Consider the following 23,920-nt stretch of genomic DNA (forward strand, 5'->3'; position numbering starts at 1 on the left):
CATACAGTATCAACGGGGGTAGATCAGGACATTCCTCTACTCTGCTTTGACCCTGGTTCAATTTGGGACAGAGAGAAAAAAAAAAAAAGAGATACTTCCTCTATTCCCTTAACCCCACCCCAGCCCCAATCCTCAGCCATTATGACACAACATAGGGTCTACCTTGTCTATTCCAAACACCTAGAACAATGTTTGGTATATAATTGGTGCTCAACAAATACTTGTTACAATATTCCTTTTAAAAGTATTTAGGGATCTTATTTCAACATTTCTATTTACCCCAAAGCCATGACCTGTAGAAGAGATATGAAAAAACTATGCCTGAAGGTAGAAGGTGTAGTATGAATATTGGAAGAGAAGGAACCTATACCCTTCCATTTCTCATTAGTATCAGTGGTAGGAAACCTAAAAATTGATACATGCACATTACAAGAAGTTTGTAGCTGATGGGGGCAGTAGCAATGAAAAGAAAAACTAGATCAACTCCTGAAATCACAAAAGAGAAAGATCTGGTCACTGTGCCGACATGAAACCAAATATATATCTCAAACCCAGAGGTGTTTACACCAAAAAGAGGCCCAAAGAAAACTGGTCCTTGAACCTTCAAACACTGAAAACTTAAGACCTCCTGGCTCTTTTCCATTCCAAATTTCAGGCCTTAAGGCCACTAGTGATAGTGAGCTGCCTAAGTAAATACGCGCCCTCAACATGAAAGGTGGTAGGAGTATAAAGAGTAAAAATCCATTTAATGACACCACAACTGGGAGTGGGAATAGGTGTGCATCTTGCCTCAAAATCTGAGTTCCAAACACATTTTCCCATAAATATACCTTGATAAATAATGAGATTCTCTACACCCTGTTAAAATCAAACCAACAGAAATAACTATCTGCTTGAAACGAAAAATTTTAGTTGCTATTTTTCACATATTTAGTGCATGACAAAAATTCTAACTTTTCCTATACCCCTGTACCTCATTTCCTTCTCTATCCTTCATAGATTTGTTATGATGATTAACTGAGTATTTGTAAATAGCTTAAAGCAGTGTCTGGCCCACAGTAAGCATTATACATATATATTTTAATTAAATAAAATACTACTTCTTTAGATTTGTTAAGTTCCTAACTAGTTTTCAAAAAAAAGTATGTTGGTTCTACTTTTTTAGTGATATTTTCAAAAATTTTTTGGAGGTTTATGTGTAAGAAAATTATCAAGTTAAAAGAGACAAAATTATTATTTCCTTTTTTTTGAGACAGTATCTCTCTGTCACCCAGGCTGGAGTGCAGTGGCAGGATCTCAGCTCACCGCAACCTACCCCTCCTGGATTCAAGCGATTCTCCTGCCTCAGCCTCCCAAGTAGCTGGAACTACAGGCATGTGCCACGACGCCGGCTGATTTTTGTATTTTTAGTAGAGATGGGTTTTCACCATGTTGGTCAGGCTGGTCTCCAACTCCTGACCTCAAGTGATCCACCCGCCTCAGCCTCCCAAAGTGCTGGGATTATAGGTGTAAGCCACCGCTCCCAGCCAAAATTATTATTTCTAAGAAAGCGTAAGAACTGATCTTTGGGAATTTCAGACTTAAAACTGTGTGTGTGTCTGTGTGTGTGTGTGTGTTTGCTTTGAGACAGAATCTCGCTCTGTCACCAAGCTGGAGTGCAGTGGCGCAATCTCGGCTCACTGCAACCTCTGCCTCCCAGGTTCAAGCAATTCTCCTGCCTCAGCCTCCCACGTAGCTGGGAGTACAGGCGCCCGCCACCACGCCTGACTAATTTTTGTATTTTTAGTAGAGATGGTGTTTCACCATGTTGGCCGGGATGGTCTCCATCTCTTGACCTCCTGATCCACCCGCCTTGGCCTCCCAAAGTGCTGGGATTACAGGCGTGAGCCACCGTGCCCAGCCCTACTTTTTAATAAATTTAAAGCAATCTTATCCTTAAAAGCTACCTTGTTTTAAAATTTTACCGACAAAGCATTTCACCTATAGCTATAATATTACCATCTTAAAAGCATATTTGTTATGTTTAAGCAACTTTTATTTAGCTTAATTATGAATATTCCATTGAACTGCTATCATTTAATGTAGTGCCTGCTATAAGAGTTGGAAGTGTAGCAAGAAGTATGTGTAACCTCAATAACATTCTAAGACAAATGCAATCACTGTTAACATTTTAGGAGTAGCATGCCAGTTTAGCCTTTCTTAGGCAGTGAAATACATTGGGGGAACAGCAGGAGGGAAAGGAAGAGCTTCAAAACTGAAGAGTAAAGGAGTATGAAAGTAACAATAAAGGAATCCTGGTTGGTAAAGTGGCTGCTGCAGAAATAACATGAAGTGATAAAACAATTTGGGCTGGGTGTGGTGGCTCACACCTGTAATCCCAGCACTTTAGGGGGCGGAGGCAGGAGGACTGTTTGAGCCTAGGAGTTGGAGACCAGTTTGGGCAACACAGAGAAACCCCATCTCTACTGAAAATACAAAAAGTAGCTGGGCATGGTGGCATGCACCTGTACTCCCAGCTACTTGGGAGGCTGAAGCAGGAGAATCCCTTGAGCCCAGGAGCTGAAGGTTGCAGTGAGCCAAGATTGCAACACTGCACTCCAGCCTAGGTGACAGAGCAAGACCCGGTCTCAAAAAAAATAAAATAAAGTTGAAAGTTTATCATTTATATTAAATCTAGAACATATTGTAAAATTCCAATTCACTTTCAGAAAACACATTTAAAGCCAGAGACAAATAACAAAAAAACCCCATGAAAGTGCAAAAATCATTCAGTTCCTGTTATCCAAATTCTTGAGCGTGAGAATGAAGCATGCATTATGGCATACACTGAGTTTCTGATAACATCTTTATGCCACTAAATCAACCAACCCTAAATCCTGCCCTTATCTCTGGGTCTCTTCTCATGTAAGCTAATAGATTCCCATACGGTTTAAAAGTCTCTCAGTTAGGTATTTTGTTATTCTGCCAAAACCATCTTGTTACAGTTTGAGGGTTAATTTCATGTGCCAACTTGGCTAGGCTATACTGCCCAGTTGCTTGGTCAAAACCAGCCTGCATGTTGCTATGAAGGTATTTCTTACATAGGATTAACGTTTAAATCAGAAGACTTCGGGGAGAAAAGATGAACCCTCACAATGTGGGTGGGCTTCATCCAAGCAGTTGAGGCCTTGAAAGAAAAGAATGAGGTCCACCAAAAAGGAAAAAATTCTGATTCCAGATTACCTTCAGACTCAAGATTGCGGGCCACCCCTACAAATTTCAGACTTGCCAGCCCCTACAACTGTGTGACCTAATTCCTTAAAATAAATCTCTCTACACATATGTAAATATACACCCTACTGGTTCTTTCTTAAAGTAATAAACGGAATTTTAGCTTAAGTTTGTTACATTTTAACAGAAAATTTTCTTTTACAGCTTCGATGTGTTAAGTGACAATAATAAGCTGCACATATGTAGAGGGAATGACTTAAATAGTTTTCACATAGGTATGTACCCATTAAGACTGTGGCTACAATTAAGACAGTAAATATATCCACCACCCTCAAAAGTTTTCTTGTGTTCCTGGATTAAATTTTAACAAAAATTTGGATGAAACTTTACCTAGTCCTTTGTAAACAGTATGAATAACCTTCCTTATAGTTTAACTTTTACACAATGTATATAACCACATAGCATTCTCTAGAAATAATATACCATAGTTCTGTTCAACAATTCTCTATTGTTGAGATATTTATGTTGATGTTAACATTTTGTTATTATAAACAATACAATGAAGAACATTCTTGTAGCTATATCTAGTCCTGATTACCTTAAAAAAATTTTTTTCAATGTTAATAGCTTTAGGGATACAAGTGGTTTTTGGTTACATGGATGAATTGTATAGTGGTGAAGTCTGAAATTTTAGTGCCCCTGTCACCCGAGTAGTGTACACTGTACCCTGCCTCCCACTCTCTCCCTTTCTGAGTCTCCAGCATCCATTATACCACTTTGAATGCATTTGCATATCCACAGCTTAGCTCCCACTTATAAGTGAGAACATAACAGTACTTGGTTTTCCATTCCTGAGTTACTTCACTTAGAATAATGGCCTCCAGTTCCATCCAAGTTGCAGCAAAAGACACTCTCATTCTTTTTTATGGCTGAGTAGTATTCCACGGTGTATACAAACCACATTTTCTTTATCCACTCCTCACCTGATGGGCACTTAGGTTGGTTCCATATCTTTGCAATTGTGAATTGTGCTGCAATAAACACACGCATGCAGGTGTCTTTTTGATATAATGACTTGTTTTCTCTTGGGTATGACTAACTTCCCTTATGTTTCCAAAAATACAATTGCAGAGTTAAAGAACACATTATATTTTAAGAAATAATGATTATTATAATAGTAACATAAAATGTTTATCTAGTATTTAGCACACGCCAGGTTCTATACTACATCCTTAATTACTCTCTAACAATTTTTACTCTCCAGCATTACATTAATATGCTTGTCAATGATCCCACACCCTGACCAATTTTTTAAAAAGCCTTCTTCCTCCCACACTAACATCAATGTAATTCCAGTCAAATTTCCATCAGTATGTTTTCAGACCTCATATCCATCTAAAATGCATAAAGATAAAATCTTTTTTTTAAAGGGGAAAGAGAAGGCGATCTTTATCTACCAGAAATTAAAATATGCTATAGGGTGGTGATAATTAAAGCAATATGATATGGTGGCAGGACATACAAAAACATCAATGAAACAGGAATCCTCAGAACATGCGGGAATTAAAAAAAAAAAGAACATGTGGGAATTTCATACTGGCTAAAGAAGGCAGAACAGTGCAAGATAAAAATAAAAGATTAAGATATCTGAATATTTTTTCAAACTATAATAGAATTTTTTTAATACAAAAAAATTTCTATTATTCTGCCAAGGATTCAGCCTTCCTAAGCATGAGAGAAACCACCCTTCCAAAATTTAAAAAAGCCCCCAAACAGACAGATGTGACCATATAAAGATTTAAAATAACAAAGAACACAGAAAAACAAAGCGCAAGCAATACAAACGGGAAAATTATCTGACACATGAAACACATAAAACATTAATATCTGTATTTTAGTATCTCTCTAAATCAGGAAGAAAATGTCAAAGGAACAGGCAAATTCACAGAAGAAATGGCAAAAATTATGGAAAAAAAGGTTTGACTTCACAAATAGGGAAAAAGGTATTACTTTCTCTTATCAGATGGGCAAAACCATAAAATCAATAATATACTGTGCTTCAGTAAACTACATATTCCCATGAAATTTTTATTAGAATGTAAAAAAATTGAATAAACTTCCTTATAAGTTAATTTAGCTATAACTATTAACATACAAAAGAATTATATCATCTAACTAGCAATTCTAGTTTTATGAATGTATCCTATGAAAGTCCCAAACAAATACACATAGATTTACACTTAACGATGTTTGGTAAAGAACTGTTGGAAGAAGCTAAAAACCAATAACCAAAATATTCACCTATACAGGCAAGCCTAACAAAATACAAAATATATCCAAATTACAGAATACTATCTCTGTTTTTTAAGTGGCTATATCATGGCATATAAAGATATCTAATATTGCATATTAATGCCTCAATTTTGAAAAAAATCATGAATAGAATAATGCACATGCTTGTTTTGCACAAAAAATTGTGTGGAAACTGAAAAAACGTGACTCTGGTGTCTCTTCATCATTGGCCATGGTATTCTTATCTGCTAGATATGCACATTCCCGTTCTATTCATTTATGCTTTTTATTTCTATATTTCCATTGTTTTAACTAAACCAAATATAATTTTATAATTCTAAAAAAATCAAGTGAGAAAAATTTTTTAAAACACTACCACTTTTGAGAGATAAAAAGTTTGTATCATTTAAATTACATTTCTTTTATTATGGTGAGCCTGGATATTTTTTCTTTTTTTTTCTTACATTTACCAGAAATTATTTTCTTCTTTTTGCCCCGCCTTATGTACTTTCATAGTAAATCTTTAATGAGATATAAAGAAGAACTATGCCTCCTTGTTTAAAAGTTATGCCACAGTTCGTATTTCTCTTCAACATCAGATGATATATTTCTATAAATATATAACACCTGGTACTCCCAAACTTTAACATCTGACTTTCAACAGAATTCTAAACACAAACTAAAACAAATAAGAAACCTGAAAGTTTTATATATTAACTGTATGATGGATCAACTACTATATAAAGTCTCTCCTATCACATGGCATAGTAACAGTGACATCCTAGTACATATAGGTTGACTCTAATAGTAATCATGAAGAAAGAATGGTGAAAATACTTCACATATTGTCTCACTTAGGTCTCACAACAACCCAAAAAGTATAATGATCTTCTTGTAACACTCAAGCTCAGAGATAATAAATAATTTGCCCATGTTGACACAACTACTGTGTGGCCAAAGTAAAACAATCCCCCAGCCTCATTGTCCTCTACTTTTCACAATGAAGAAACAGCAGTTAATCATTAGCTTCCTCCAAGAGGTACCAAAAACTGCACAGCAACATAACAGGTATCTTTTAGCTTAATGTGCTCTAAATGGCACTCTGCCACTTCCACCCTTCACTGCTGGCATTTCTCCCAATGCAGAATTTAACTGCAGAATTCTACTATCTGTTCTTGTTGGCTATAGTTATCTCAATGTCAACAGTATCTGCTCCTTAACTTCCTCTTCTACTCTCCATTTCTAACCTGTACCAAGGCATCTGCTCTTTGCATTCCCCTTATTATCTGCTCCTGAGTTTCACTTGTCAGTCTTCCTTTCGCTGCCATTTTGGGTTTGATCGCAACCAATGACTCGTTTTTTTCTTTCTGGTGTGTTAACCAATTACTCACAACTAGTCAGATGTGACTGAAACTCTTCACAATTAGAGACTGCTTCTAAGCTTTCAGAAAATTTTTTTTTTTCTTTTTTTTTTTTAACTTCTGGATCAACTCCATTCCTGAGGTCTGATCGCCACATAATAAAATTTCACTAGAGGACTAAAACTAAAATTTTTATTTCTTCCAAAATTCCATCCTACCTGCCTAATAATTATTATATTAATAATCTAATTCTGCCCTCAAAATCAATCTACTACCAAGCTAAACTTTACTGCTGTGTGCTTACTATGTGCCATATTCTATGTGAAGTACTTCACATGCACTATATCACTAAATAATTACAACAAACCTATGAGTTAGGCATTATTACCCCATTTTCCAGATGAAGATAACAGAGTATAGGATTCTAATTCATGCTCTTAATCCATTATACGTATTACCATCACTATTACCTTATACTACCTGTTCCAAGAGCACATATTTCTAGTGCTCTACTGCACTTTTCAGGAAATAGTGACATGGCAAACGTACTCGTGCCCACCCTACTTTCCAGTCCTATCCAACTCCCTTCCCTACTTGCCCCCAGTTTCCCTTTCCATTAAACTCCTAACAGTCCCTTTGCCATGTGTCATCTCCTGATGGGCATCTAACACATTCTGATCTATGTTCTTTAAATTTCAACACGTGGTACTAACTCTACATTTCCTTGAAACCCAGAGAAGAAAGTCATTCCAAATTAAGATTTGAGCTTTTTTCCTTTAAGACATTATTTGGTGTATCTTAACTAAAACACATTCCTCTATCATCTTCTAATTATTTGATTATTCTGAAAGACTACAATCTATTTTATACATATTTTTCTTCTCAATTCAACTCACCCCTCACAAAAATTTATTGATCACTAACATAAGAAAAACACAGAGAGCAGGAAAACCAGATGCCTGAATAGCTTTTAATGTTAGTCAAAAGATGAACATTTTTACTATGTAAAACATATAATTAAAATCAATTAAGAAAAACACTAATACCCTAGTTAAAAAAGAGCAAAGGACCTAAACATGAAAATACATGGTTAAAGAAATATATACGGGCTGGACACAGTGGCACACGCCTGTAATCCCAGCATTTTGGGGGACCAAGGCGGGTGGATCACTTGAGCCCAGGAGTTCGAGACTGGCCTCGGCAACATGTTGAAACCACATCTCTACAAAAAATTACAGAAATCAGCCAGGGGTGCTGGAATGTGCCTGTCATCCCAGCTCGTCGGGAGGCTGAGGCAGGTGGATCACTTGAGCACAGGAGGTCAAGGCTGCAGTGAGCTGAGATGATTGTGCCACTGTACTGCAGCCTGGGTGACAGGGCAAGGCCCCCTGTTTCAAAAAAAAAAAAAAAAAAACAGAGAGAGAGAGAAATACACACGGCCTGTAAGTATCAGAAACTGTTCAAGCTCCACAAAAATTAAAAAATATGTATTAAAAAGACAAGACAGGCTGGGCGCAGTGGCTCACACCTGTAATCCCAGCACTTTGGGAGGCTGAGGCGGGCAGATCACGAGGTCAGGAGTTCAAGACCAGCCTGACCAACATGGTGAAACCCCGTTTCCACTAAAAATACAAAAATTAGCTGGGCGTGGTGGCACGTGCCTGTAGTCCCAGCTACTCAGGAGGCTGAGGCAGAAAAATCGCTTGAACCCGGGAGTCGGAGATTGCAGTGAGCCAAGACCACACCACTGCACTCCAGCCTGGGCAATAGAGTGAAACTGTCTCAGAAAAAAAAAAAAAAAAAAAAGACAGCATTTTTTGCCTATCAAATGCCCAAAGATAAAATAAAATCACTATAAATGCTGGTTGAAATGTACAATAAGCACTGTATTTTTTTTGAAAAAAGTAGAAGTTTTTTGATATTTTGGTTCCTTGGCATAGTATTCAAAGGTCTAGCACCTTTACAGTCTCATCTTTTACAACACAGAGACGCCCCTCACCCCAGTCTTTATCCCTCTCAATTTGGACTGTATTTTCATTAAACACAGAATTCATAGGAGCTAGTTATCGTTTTTTTCCTTAAATAACAGCTTTATTGAGATATAATTCACATATCATACATTCAACCACTTAAAGTGTTCAATTGGTTTGAGTGTACTTGGAGTTCTGCAACCATCATCACTACAATGAATTTTAGAACATTTTTATGACCCTAGAAAGAAACCTCACACGCATTAGCAGTCATTCTCCATTTCCAATCCCCTCCGCATGTCTCTGGCAATCACCAATCTATGTTCTGATAATATTTGGCGCCTATTCTAGATATTTCATATAAATGGAATCATATAATACATAGTCTGTTGTAACTAGCTTCCTTTCACTTAGCATGTTTTCTTGGTTTATCCAAATAGCATGTATCACTTCATCTCGTTTAATTTTTTTAAATTGTGGCGAAATACACACAACATAATCTTAACCATTTTAAAGTGTACAGTTCAGTGGCATTAGCATATTCATACTGTTGTGCAACCATAACTACCACCCCTCTCCAGAACTCTTTTCATCTTGCAAAACTGAAACTCATTAACTCCCCATTCCTCTCTCCCTTAAGCCCTTAGTAGCCATCATTCTACTTTCTGACCCTATGAATTTGACTACTGTAGGTACCTAAGTATAATCATACATATATTATCTTTGTGACTGGCTTATTTCACTTGGTATGTCCTCAAGATATATCCATGTTGTAAGCATGTGTAAAAATTTCCTTCATTTTCACAGCTTAAGACTACTTAATTGTAGGTACATACCACATTTTGCTTATCAATTCTTCCATCCAAGGACACTTGGGTTGCTTCCACCTTGAGGCTACTGTGAATAACGCTGCTATGAACACGAGCTTACAAATCTCTTGGAAATGTGGTTTCCTTTTTTTTTTTTTGACACATAGTCTCACTCGGTCGCCCAGGCTGGAGTGCAGTGGCACAATCTCGGCTCACTGCAACTTCCGCCTCCCGGGTTCAAGCAATTCTCCTGCCTCAGCCTCCCGAGTAGCTGGGATTACAGGTGCCCGCCACTGTGCCCAGCTAATTTTTATATTTTTAGTAGAGACGGGGTTGCACCATCTTGGCCAGGCTGGTCTTGAACTGACCTCAGGTGATCCGCCCACCTCAGCCTCCCAAAGTGCTGGGGTTACAGGCATGAGCCACCGCACCCAGCCTTCAATTTTTTATTATTATTTTTTAAATGTTTTATCTGACAACGTCTCACTCTGTCACCCAGGCTGAAGTGCAATGGAGTGATCATAGCTCACTGCAGCTTCAAACTCCTGGGCTCAAGCGATCCTCCCACCTCAGCCTCCTGAGTAGCTGGGACTACAGGCATGTGCCACCTCACCTGGTTAATTTTTAATTTTCTGAGATGTAGTCTTGCTATGTTGCCCAGGCTGGTCTTGAACTCCTGGTCTCAGGTTATCCTCCCACCTTGGCCTCCTCCCAAAGTGCTGGGATTATAGCTATGAGCCACCACACCTAGTGACAATTCTTTTGGAGGTCCAGTAGTAGAATTTCTAGAATTCTATTTTTGATTTTTGGGGGGAAAGGCCATATTGTTTTCCAAAGCAACTGCACCATTGTACTCCCTCCATAGCAATGAGTAAGGGTTCCAATTTCTCCACATCCTCGACAACACATTTCCTAGGGTTTTTTTTGTTGTTGGTGGTGGTGTTTTGTTTTTTATAATAGCCATCTTAATGATATAAAGTGGTAACTCACTGTGGTTTTGATTTGCATTTCCCTAATAACTAAGTTGTTGAACATCTTTTCATGTGCTTATTGGCCATTTGCATATCTTCTTTGGAGAAATGTATGTTCAGATCCCTTGCCCACTTTTTAATCAGGTTGTCTTTTTTCATTATTTAGTTCTAAGAGTTATTTATACATTTAAGATACAAGTCCCAAGATACACAATATACAAATATCTTCTCCTGTTCTAAGTGCTGTCTTCTCATGTTGATGATAATGTCCACTAAAGGAAAAAAGTTAATTTTGATGAAGTTCAATTTATCTATTTTTTTTCTTTTGTTGCCCCTGCTTTTGGTGTCATATCTAATAAGCATCTGCCCAATCCAAGATCATAAAGACTTACTCCTACATTTTCTTCTAATAGGTTTATGGTTTTAGCACTTACATTTAAGTCACTGATCCATTTTAAGTTAATTATTGTATGAGGTATGAAGGGGTCCAACTTCATTCTTCTGTGTGTGGATATCCAGTTATCCCAGCACCAGTTGCTGAAAAGCTATTCTTTCCCTCTGAATCATCCTGCCACCTTGTCGAAAATCAATTGAGCTTATAAAATGTGTGGAATTTCCAGACTCCCAATTCTATTATTGATTTATATGTTTATCATAATGCCAGTACCACACAATCTTGAGCACTCTAGCTTTGTTGGAAGATCTTTTTTTAATTTATGTAAATTTATAAAAATAGAGACAGGGTCTCACTATGTTGCCCAGGATGGTCTCAAGCTCCTGGACTCAACTGATCCTCCCACCTTGGCCTCCAAGGGGTTGGGATTATGGGCATGAGCAAACGTGCCCAGCCTGTAGGAAAATTTAAAATTGAGAAGTGTGAGGGTTCCAACTTTGTTCCTCTGTTTTAAAGATTCTTTTCGTTATTCTAGCTCCTTTGAATTTGCATATCAATTTCAGAATCAGCTTGTCAGATTCTGAAAAAAAGTCAGCTGAGATTTGATAGGAATTGTGTTGAATATGTAGATCACTTTCAGAAGTACTGCCATCTTAATAATACTGAATTTTCTAACCGATGAACATGGAATGCCTTTCCATTGTCTTCAATTTCTTTCAATTATGTTTTCTAGTATTCAAGATACATGTCTTGCACTTCTTTCATCAATTTATTTCTAGATATTTTATTCTCTTTAAGGACTTTTTAAATTGTTTTCTTAATTCTACTTTGTTCATCACTTGTATACAGAACAACTGATTTCTGCATATTGATCTTTTATGCTGCCACTTTGCTGAACTTACTTATTAGTTCTAACAGTTTTTTAGTGCAGGGGTCCCCAATCCTAGTACTGGCCTGTGGCCTGTTAGTTACCAGGCCGCACAGCAGATGAGCGGCGGGTGAGTAAAGCTCCAACTGTTTTTTGTTTTGTTTTGAGATGGAGTCTCCCTCTGTCACCCAGGCTGGAGTACAGTGGCACGATTTCAGCTCACTGCAACCTCTGCCTCCCGGTTTCAAGTGAAATCTGCCTCAGCATCCCAAGTAGCTGGGATTACAGGTGCACGCCACCATGCCCAGCTAATTTTTGTATTTTTAGTAGAGATGGGGTTTCCCCATGTTGTTCAGGCTGGTCTCGAATTGCTGACCTCAAGTGATCTGCCTGCCTTGGCCTCCTAAGGTGCTAGGATTACAGGTGTGAGCCACCACGCCTGGTCCTCCAACTGTATTTACAGTCACTCCCCGAGCTCCGCCTCCTGTCAGATCAGCAGCAGCATTAAGATTCTCATAGGAGAACAAACTCTAGTATGAACTGTGCATGTGAGGGATCTAGGTTGCGCACTACTTACAAGAATCTGATGCCTGATGATCTGTCACTGTCTCCCATCGCCCTGAGATGGGACCATCTAGTTTCAGGAAAACAAGCTCAGGGCTCCCAGTGATTCAACATTATGGTGAGTTGTTATTTTATTATATATTACGATAATAATAAAAATAAAGTACACAATAAATGTAACGTGCTTGAATCACCCCAAAACCATCCCCACCTCCCCCACAGTCTGTGGAAAAATGGCATGAAACCAGTCCCTGGTGTCAAAACGGTTGGGGTCCACTGTTTTGGTGGATTCCACAGGATTTTCTCTATTTTCATGCATAAATATACACACACACAAACTAGTTTTACTTCTTCCTTTCCCATTTGGACACCTTTTATTTCAGTTTCTTGACTAATTGCCCTGGCAAGAACCTCTAGTACAATGCTGAATACAAGTGGTAGAAGCAGATATCCCTGTTTTTCGTAAGATGTCCTTTATCAGGTTGAGGCAGTTCCCTTCTACTTCTAGGTTGCTGAGTGTACCCTGGATTTGGGAGTATAAATTGGCACCCTTTTTCTGGAAAACAACTTGGTAATATATGTCAAGAAGTTTCAGAATTTAAAAACTTCGGTCTATCAATTCAATTCCTATTGATCTATTTAAGGAAATAATCAAATGTTAAAAAAAAAGTTTACCCCTAAGGACATTCAGAATGGAATGAAATCTGGTTCTAGTATCTATGACCCACTGACTGCTAGGATTGATGCAACAGCTGCTCATTATGTAAGACTTTTATCCTCAATTCTTCATTCCTAACCAAACAAGTAATTCAGAATTGATTAGGACTTTTCTTAGCACACGAAGCCTCTGCTTTAACTAAAGGCATATGAATAGTGGCAGGTACTTGCTAGAATATCCAAGCATAAAACTTCAGTAGAAGGAACTATAATGAAATGCCCAAAGGAACTTAAATATGCAAAATGGAGGAATAAAATATAGTTCAGGCTACATTTCACCCAAGTGACATTATGCCATTACAAAAGCATTTTATTAAATAAGACAATAAAAGAAGCAGAACCTTCATTTGGTAATAAATAATCATATAGATGTGAGAAAAGAGACACTAGAGGAAAATATAGACAAATGATGATGACAGTATCTGGGTCATCTTATTTTCTCCTTTACACTTTGTTTTTCAAATATATGATAAATATTTATTTTATAATCAAGTAAAGAAAACCTACACATTGACATTCTTCTTTCTCCTCTTCTGCCCCACCCCAAAAAAGGTACTAACTCTACACAGTAACAGTACTACACCAACAGAGGGGGAGAATACTAAAACTATGAATGCTTGACCTTATACCTTAATTGTAAATTTCACATAAAATGCCAGATAAAAATAAAATGTAGAAGGCAGACTATTTTGTAAGTTTTATCTTTTACATAACATAATGAATAACACAATATAGTAACCCTCACTATAAAAGAAAAAAAAAGTAACTTATGAGTGACTTTCAACCCTGCCTTAACATGCTGCTGGAAGCCGCACTGTTACAGGAACATTTTATTTTCAATTAAAAAAACCCTGCAAGTTCATTTCTCTTTTTAGGAGGAGAAAAAAAGATACATAGTTTACAGCTGCTAAGAACAGACTCCTTAGCAAAGCTCCCTGACTTATTGGGTAGGTTCCACAGTGAGTTACTGTTTAAGTTTTTGCACTTCTTATGAAACTCAACACCTTCAACTGAAATTCCGACAATTACAGATTAACTAACAATAAAGAAAAATCTCGAGGCAGAAACAGATTTGTCATTCATATATTAGTCTGATTCAGTTCTGGCAGTGTTTGCTGATTCTTCTGGTTCCAGAAACTAGGTTGAGTCAGGGACCAGATGTTTGTTTGTTTAATATCCCCAGTATTTAGATGGACATTATTCAATGCTAATGATGAAAATGTTCTGTAACTTCACTGTCCAAAATGTAGCCAGTAGCTACACGTAGCTACAGAGCACTTGGAACATCAGTAGTGCAGTTAAGGAACTAAACTTTTGATTTTATTTAATACTAATTAACTTAAATAGCTACATGTGGCTAGTGGCTACTGCACTGGTCAGCCCAGATCTATCCAGAACCTAGCACAATAAACATTTGTGGAAAGAATGAACAAATCAATGTTGCTTTCTTCTCAAACCTCAGGAGATATCAGCAGTTCTAAACTGCGGGAATATAAATTCAGACCTAGAAAAACACAAGGTAAATAATTTGGAAGCTAGGTATTCTTTAGGGGATATGCCGATCTTTCATTGTCTTGTAAAAACAAGTCATGACAACTCATAATTAGAATGCCCTCCACTACACCTATCCAAACTGCACCCACCTTTAACTTTCCACCTATTCCATAGGACCTTCCTACCTCTCCATTTCATTCATTCACTTACTCAAAATTTAATGATAATCAACTGTGTGCTGCACACAATGAACACAAAGAATAAAATTCAGTCCCTGCTCTCAGAAATACAGTAAGAATAAGATATGAAAACATGACAAGTTATATGAAAATACAAGTTATGGCTGGGCGCGGTGGTTCATGCCTGTAACCCTAGCACTTTGGGAGGCCGAGGTGGGTGGATCACTTGAGGTCAAGAGTTCAAAACCAGGCTGGCCAACATGGTGAAACCCCGTCTCTACTAAAAATAGAAAACAATTAGCTGGGTATGGTGGCAGACGTCTGTAATCCCAGCTATTCGGGGGGCTGAGACAGGAGAATCACTTGAACCCGGGAGGCAGTGGTTGCAGTGAGCCAAGATCGTACCAGTGCACTCCAGCCTGGGTGACAGAGCGAGACTCTGTCTCAAAACAAAAACAAAACAAGGCAAAAATACAAGTTATATGAAAGTACTATTATAGAATTATGTATGACATGCAATTCAAGTATACGGGAGCACCTAACACTGTTTGGGAATCAGAGACTACAGAGGAAGTGACCGACATGTGAGGACTTCTTCCCCGGACCAAACAGTAACATGTTGCCACAAGCATTTACTATAGTATAATACTGTCTTCTTGATTTTTAGGAAAATTCCACACTAGAGTGCTCGAATTCCCTCATTATAAAAACACTAATATTCCAAGTATTATAGCTAAATTAATTACGGGATAGTAATTATAATACTGATGTTTGGGTGTCCAGGATACCATGTTAAGTTTAAGTACCAAAACACTGTTAAGTAGGAAGATTTTACGTGAAATTTATAGTTAAGGTATAAGGTCACAGATTCGTAGTTTTAGGATTCTACCCCTCTGTGTAGTACTGTTACTATGCAGAGTTAGTACCTTGTTGAGGGTAGGGTAGAAGAGGAAAAAGAAGAATGTTAATGTGTAGGTCTTGTCAGCAGAAACTGGTACATTTCAGTTTAGGAATTTTTTTAATCTGAATACTGAAATATTTACATCTTGAAATAAAGATCAATGACTCGAGTTTTTACTTCATACAGCATAAAAGTCTTCTCTACCAAGATAATTTGAGACACAGTCTCACTCTGTCTCCCAGGCTGGAGTGCAGTGGCACGATCTTGGCTTACTGCAACCTCTGCCTCCCGGGTTCAAGCAATTCTCCTGCCTCAGCCTCCATAGTAGCTGGGATTACAGGCCCGTGTCCCCACACCCAGCTGGCCTCTTGGTCAGGCTGGTCTGGAACTCCTGACCTCAGGTGATCCGCCCGCCTCAGCCTCCCAAAGTGCTGAGATTACAGGTGTGAGCCACCACACCCAGCCTACCCAGAGAATTATAAACAGCACTAAAATGTTTAATATTTAATTAATTATTATTTTACTCATTCAGAAAGTATTTTTCTATAACTTTGTAATCCTCAGTGAAAGGAAGAAAGTAACAAAGAAAACCTTATATTGCAAAATAATTCTTTTATTTTCAGCAAATGCATCTCCATCCATAATCTGTTGCAATATAAACACCTAACAGTTCAAAGACTTTTTGAACAGTCAAATATGAACATAAATACTGAAACTAATGTAACTGCATCCCACTCTCCCTCCATACATGAAGAAACTGAGTACCTAGAGGAACAGGAAAGGCTCTCTCTGATCCCAAAACCCCACCTTGCTAACAATAAAATATTAAAAGACAAAAAGGTTCAAAGTTCCCCTCAAAGTGATTAAAAGAGATGAAACTACATGCAGATGAAAGAGTCAGGAGGAAATTTCAGAATCAGTTTATCCCCTGTCCATTTACCCAATTAGTTTAGAAAAAGTTTCTTCAGGCCAGGTTTAACGACTCACGCCTATAAGTCCCAGCACTTTGTGAGGCCGAGGCAGGAGGATCAATCGAGCAAGGAGTTTGAGGCCGGCCTTGGGGAACATGACAAGCCTCATTTCTACAAATCACTTTTTAAAAAATTAGCCAGGCATGCTGTCATGTGTGTGTGGTCCCAGCTATTTGGGAGGCTGAGGCAGGAGCCCTGACTGCATGCCACCGCATGCTAGCTTGGGTGACAGAATGAGACGCTGTCTCAAAGAAAAAACAAAACAAAAAAACAAGAAAAAGCTTCTTCGGCATCTGTAAGTTTCTGCACAAAAATATACCCATGACTTGGTGATACCACTTAACCCTCTGTTTCTTAAGAGTAATTCCTTTTTTAAGATGAAATAAAATTTCACTTTTGGCAGGGCACAGGTGCTCACGCCTGTAATCTAAGCACTTTGGGCGGCCAAGGCAGGCAGATCACTTGAGGTCAGGAGTTCCAGACCAGCCTGGCCAACATAGCAAAACCCTGTCTCTACTAAAAACATAAAAATAAAAAATGAGACGGGTGTAGTGACACACACCTGTAATCCTGGCTACTTGGAAGGCTGAGGCACGAGAATAGCTTGAATCTGAGAGGCAGAGATTGCAACAAGCTGAGACCATGTCACTGCACTCTAGCCTGAGCAACAGAGCGAGACTTGGGTCTCAAAAAAAAAAAAAAAAATTCACTTTCAATAATTAATTGAAATTAATAACCTTCATGATTAACTTTTTCTCATTTTTAAGTAAAGCTAAGTTTTAAAAAAATATATTTATGATGTTTTCCTTTTTTTTTTGAGACGAGTCTCACTCTGTCACTCAGGCTGGAGTGCAATGGTGCAATCTCAGCTCACTGCAACCTCCACCTCCCGGGTTCAAACAATTCTCCTGCTTCAGCCTCCTGAGTAGCTGGGACTAGAGGCATGCGCCACCATGCCTGGCTAGTTTTTGTATTTTTAGTTGATATGGGTTTCACCACGTTAGCCAGGCTGGTCTCGAACAACCCTTGACCTCAGTTGGGGGATCCACCTACCTCGGCCTTCCCTAAGTGCTGGGATTACAGGTGTGAGCCACTGCGCCAGGCATTTATGATGTTTCTCTTACACAACTAATAACTTAGTTAGTTATAACAATGCAAATGTTTATATTTTTAAAAGTTAATATTTTTACTTGATTTTTGTATTGTTTCTAATTTTCATATTTACATTAAGTCTAAACTTTTGCTTTTTAATGTTTATACATTCTAATACACTCATTTTAGATTAGCCCATAACATTTAACCAGTGTTACTGAACTGTCTTTATGCTCTAACTAGACAATCAAATTTAGTTTAATACCACACAGCATGGCAATCACAGTTAGTGTAATGTCATACAGCTAGCATGGTCATGATTAGACTTCAAATCTAGTTCCCTTTTCAGAAAATCATGTTGCTTCATCATAGTTCCCATCAAAATTATTAGATTCATTTAAGAAATAATTATGTTTTAAATTTTATAACGTCTCACATACTCTAATGCATTTAACTAATTCCAGGTACCTACATGTAACTTCTCACATAGTAAAACATATTCTTATTTATCATGACACATAGAATTACAAACAGGATTATGGTAGGAAGAAAGATGATGAAGGGTGCAAATAACATGAAAATCTATGATTTCTGAAATGCAGCGCTAGGCACTGAGGAGAAACAAAACTAAAAACAAAGCAAAATCCAAAGGCTCAGGGAATTTATAACCTGATAAAGAAAATAAATTATGACCATAATTATAATACCAGGAAGACTATTAATATATTCACAGGTAGTACTGTTTAAGTATTAAAGTATAAATAGGATTATTTAAAAAAATAGAGCTCATATATTCATTCAACAATTAGTCATTCAGCACATTCTATGGTCCAGCCACTGAGACAGGTAGGAGGCACAACAGTGAAGAAAACAGGTATGGTTCCCAGCTATCCATACAGAAACAAGTAAGTAACAAACCATTATAATTATTCCCACTTATTAGGAAACATTAAATTGTCTGTGTCTATACGTAGTAGAAAGTGGGAAGAATGATCAGGTAAGGCCTCACTAATGAATAAAGCAACATTCAGGCTGATACCTCAGGCGTGAGAAATTAGCCTTTCAAATTGTGCATGCGTGCATGTGTGAATGAGTGTGTGGGTATGTGTGTGTCTGCCAAGCTTGGTGGGCAATCAAAATGGCATAGATGGGATTGGAGAAGTAGGCAGGGAGGTGATCTCACAGATCAAAAAAGCAGGACGTCCCTGGTATGCTGGAGGAAAATCAAATATCCTAATTTGGCTAGAGCCTGAGGTTAATGCAAAACAGCATTTGCACAAACTTTCATGTTTAAAAGTCTTAATTCTTACTATGAGAGATAATGTTTCCCTTTTATGGATGAAGGGATAACAGACTCAAAAGGGTTAAAAGCCTTGCTAATAAGGCCACACCACTAATACACTAAGTCTCAAGACCCAGACATTCTAATTTAAGTCACACCAGTACCCCTTCAACCACACAATAAGTAGTAATGAAAAATAAAGTTAAAAAGACAAACTAGGATAAAAGTCAGGCTGAGAAATGAAAGCTTTACTAGGGACAAAAAGTAACAGAAGTGACATCAATTAAAATGATGATTCTGAACTCTATATTGTACTTTCAAACAGTTCCTTTATGCAAAATAACTACCACGTAGTTTATCAATCATTTTGAATTGTGCCCCTCAGCAGAGTAAGAGAGAGACAGAGAGAGAGAGAGAGAGAGAGAGAGAGAGAGAGAGAGGGTGAGTGTGTGTGTGTGTGTGTGTGTGTGTGTGTGTGTGTGTGTGTGTGTGTGTGTGTGTAGCTGGGGAAGACAGGAGCCTAAGTACCATGTTCAATCAGAACATACCTAATCTTTTTCTTTTCGTTTTTACAGATAAGGTCTTGCTCTGTCACCCAGGTTGGAGTGCAGGGTGCAATCGCAGATCACTGAAGCCTCTATCTCCTGCACTCAAGAGATCCTCCTGCCTCAGCTCCTGAGTAAATGGAACCAAAGGCATGTACCACCAAGCAGGGCCAATTTTCTGATTTTTTTTTTTTTTTTTTTTTTTTTTTTTTTTAAGAGATGGGCTCTCGTTATGTTACCCATGTTACCCAGGATGGTCTTGAACTCCTGGGCTCAAGTGATCCTCACACCCTGGACTCTCAAAGTGTTTGGCTTATAGATGTGAGACACTGTGTCTGCTTTACGTTAGATTTAGTTTGAGAAAAAGTTTTGCTGTTTGCAAACCTCAGAATATAGTCAGTAAACTTTGGTTCTAAAATCTCATAAAAATTTAAATGTAAGATTTATATAAAGATCCTATATTTACATCTAAAATATAAGATTTAAGATTTTATAAAGATTTAAATCTAAAATCTCAGGAAGACGTAAAACATACCAGCAGTAGAGCACTGCTTTCACCCATCATATGCCCTATAATAACTACTTTAATAAGCAGGCTAATTTTTTGTCAGCTTCTCTGCTAAATAATAACTATACATATATACATACCCCACTATAGATTATTAAAGGCAATTTCAGTATGATTTTTGCCTCCACACTTTCAGAAATAATACATAACGCCTACCATAAAGTTTCCTTGTATGTTAAGGCATTTGTAGCATAAAAATGTAGGGTAAAAATACTACTACTATGAACTGGTTTTTCAACTGCTAAAAAATGAATACTAAAAACTATACACTGATGCCCAAAAAAACATATATTACTAGATATATCACTAGTGAATACTTTACGTGTAATATTGGCAAATACCCTTTACGAAGTTTACTCAAAAACCACTGAAGTAAATCAATTCATTATTCAACTCTACCAAACTTAAAAATATAGTTTTACGATTAGAGCAATAGTATGTAATTACTCAAATAGTCACATCTATAAAAAAATTTCCAAGTTAGCAACATCAATCATGAATACAAAAAATTCGTTATTTAAATATGCGCATATACCTTTGTCCTTCTTGAAGTCCAAAGCATCTTCTTTATCAGTCACTATTTCCTTCATATTGATAATACTCTGATGGGTAAGCTGCCGGAGAATTTTAATTTCTCGAATTGCTGTAATTGGAAAGCCTTCCTTTTCATTATCCAGACGTACTTTTTTTAAGGCTACCATTTCTCCTATTAAGGAATTTAATAAAATCAGGTTACCAGCTGGCAAAAGCAGATGACATTTTTCTTAACTTTAAATGTATTTTAATTCAATTCTGTTCTTATTTCTCAAAAATACAACCACAAAGTATGTTTCAGTTTCCAATATACCAAATAATATTTATAGTTCAAAAAATTAAGTCTGTCATTAAACAAATTATGGAATATTTATATAAACCAGGGAATACTATACAACCATTAGAAAGAATGAGGTAAGTCCAAATACATTATGCTCCACATTTATATATTTAGTAAAAAAACTAAGATGCTTTTACATTCACTTGGGAAAAAATAAAAAGAAAACAGAAAGATGCTAGGCCAGGCGTGGTAGCTAACGCCTGTAATCCCAGCACTTTCGGAGGCCGAGGAGGGCAGATCACGAGGTCAGGAGTTCAAGACCAGCCCGGCCAACATAGTGAAACCCCAATTCTACTAAAAATACAAAAAATTAGCCGGGCGCCTGTAACCTCAGCTACTTGGGTGGCTGAGGCAGGAGAATCACTTGAACCCAGGAGGTGGAGGTTGCAGCGAGCCGAGATCACGCCACTGCACTCTAGCCCCGGCAACAGTGCAAGACTCCGTCTCAAAAAAAAAAAAAGATGCTGAAGACTGGATATATCACACTGTCATTTTTATTTTTTAAAAGTGAATGAGCGAAAGACAAATATAGCCAATATGCTTATGTATGCATAAAATTTCTCTGAACAGAGGAGAAAAACTCTTATCAGTAAAAAAAAAATACGCTCAGACATATTACTTGCCCAAACCTGGCCAGTTACCTAGTAGTAAAACTGGAATTCAAAATCCAGTTACTTGTCTCAAAAATGTATGTTCTTCCCCACTACACTAAATTGCCACATAATTTAGGTATGAGTCAGCTTTGTATCAGAAATGACCCAAATAGAAAATGAAATATACACACATACACAAAGTCTATTATAAGGAAAAATTTCACTATAATAAAGGTTTGTTCATTCCACTTCTTTGAAGAAAAAAAATGTTCTTACAAATTTTCTAAAAGAAGGGGGCATATTCTTTTAATCATTAAACTTATTCTATTAATTTTTATGGAATGCCTTCTATATTGTGTATGTGTCCTTGTTTTACTTGACAGTTTCAAAAGTTGTCATTTAATCTTTTTCATAACACATCATTATAAATACCAATTATTACTCTATGCAGTAATTGCCTTCAGTAGTTTCTAACCGTAAGGTCATCTCCCATATACTATATGGCCTCAAATAGCTGTGCTATTTTAATCTATTGGTTTCTTTCTTTGAGGCAGAGTCTCGTTCTGTGGCCCAGACTGGAGTGCAGTGGTGCAATCTCGGCTCACTGCAACCTCCGCCTCCAGGGTTCAAGCAATTCTCCTGCCTCAGCCTCCCAAGTAGCTGGGATTATAGGTGCCCACACCACACTGGCTAATTTTTGTGTTTTTATTTTATTATTTTCTGAGACGGAGTCTCGCTCTGTCACTCAGGCTGGAATGCAGTGGTGTGACCTCAGCTCACTACAACCTCCACCCCCTGCATTCAAGCCTCAGCCTCCCGAGTAGCTGGGTTTACAGGCATGTGCCACTATGCCCGGCTACTTTTTGTGTCTTTGGTAGAGACAGGGTTTCTTCTTGTTGGCCAGGCTGGTCTCAAACTCCTAGCCTTAGGTGATCTGCCTGTCTCAGCCTCCCAAAGTGCTAGGATTATAGGCATGAGCAACCACGCCCGGCCTATTGGTTTATTTCAGTAAGCAGTTATGAGTAAAGAAAGATAAAATACCAGGTCTATGCATTATTAAGTAAAATACATAGCTTCTGACACAGCTACTTTTTGCTCTCCTGTGAAGCCTTTTAAAACTTTCTCTGGGTTCCTGATTATGTTCTGAAAGATTAAGCTGCTAAAACTGGCCTCCAAGGATAGTTACTGCAGGAAAAAAACTGAAGGCTAAATGAAAGTGTTGTGTAAGGCTTATGACACAAAAAATTTACTACTAAGATTAATTCAGGTCAAGATACCTTTCCCTCTGATTAATAACAGTGTAAGAATTATTCACCATAAAAGAGGAAAGAAAAACTAAATCCTACCATACAGTATATCACAAATACTAAAGGAACACTTTTTAAAACATACACATATACAGACCCACTTACATGTACTCATATCTTACAAAATGCATATATAGAATAAAATTAAAAACAAGATGAAACAAAAGCACAATAAATATGAATTTTTTTTTGGAAAATTTCCGAAGCCAAACATCAGAAGAGAAACACAAACTAAGTGCATTCCATAGGCCCAAAGATCCCCAGAACTTGGCATTCTTACCAGTGTCTTTATCCCTGGCTTTGTAAACTTGTCCGTAAGTACCTTCTCCAATAATTCCGATGATATCAAATTTATCCACGCAGCGTTTTCCCCAGTCAATATCTTTTTCTTTGATTTCACCATAGCGAGGCCCACATATTCTATCAAATATAGTTCTACAGTTTTTATATACAATCAAGCAAATTGAATAAACTGTCTAATAACTCAGTATCTACTCGCCACCCAATTGTATATTCTTTATTTTTCCCTACCCTGGCAGTATTTATCATCATCTATCCCAAACAAGTAACACTGATTTGGTATTGTAAGTTATCATAAAAACTGAGGTATCATTTCTACATACTGACTCTTCTTCTGTAGACAAGTATTTAAACTGAGAAAAAAAGTAGTAGAGCTTGTATGAAGGGTTTTCAGAAATAAAATTTTTCAGTGAGTAGATGAAACCAACATTGGTAGAGTCAAAATTCTCTAACCAATCTCCAGAAAGTTTTATTTTGCATCCATTAACAATTATATAAACTACTTTTAAAAAACAAGAGTTTGATAAAGAATGTGAACAAAAATCTAACTATAAAACTTATTGACAAATTTAGGCTTATGGCTGGATGAAATCATCTGAAAAACATCAAAAAAAAAAAAAAAAGATTTTTCAGTCTAAGAGAGTACAAAAGGTATTAA

The 23,920-nt window shown here is 37.3% G+C and overlaps 1 protein-coding gene across 4 annotated transcripts in view; it reads right to left on the reverse strand.

Moving 5' to 3' along the window:
- Nucleotides 1-23,920, reverse strand: part of CDK13 (cyclin dependent kinase 13) — a 145,407-nt gene that overhangs the window by 73,814 nt on the left and 47,673 nt on the right. For all 4 annotated transcript variants that reach the window (XM_030795675.1, XM_030795674.1, XM_030795671.1 and 1 more), the window contains exons 4-5: nt 23,243-23,382; nt 20,724-20,894 (exon numbers count right to left, since the gene is read on the reverse strand). In XM_030795675.1, the coding sequence (XP_030651535.1) occupies nt 20,724-20,894; nt 23,243-23,382 (311 nt within the window). The remainder of the gene's footprint in view (nt 1-20,723; nt 20,895-23,242; nt 23,383-23,920) is intronic.

Source organism: Nomascus leucogenys, chromosome 17 (assembly GCF_006542625.1).
Source record: "Nomascus leucogenys isolate Asia chromosome 17, Asia_NLE_v1, whole genome shotgun sequence".
NCBI lineage: Eukaryota > Metazoa > Chordata > Mammalia > Primates > Hylobatidae > Nomascus > Nomascus leucogenys.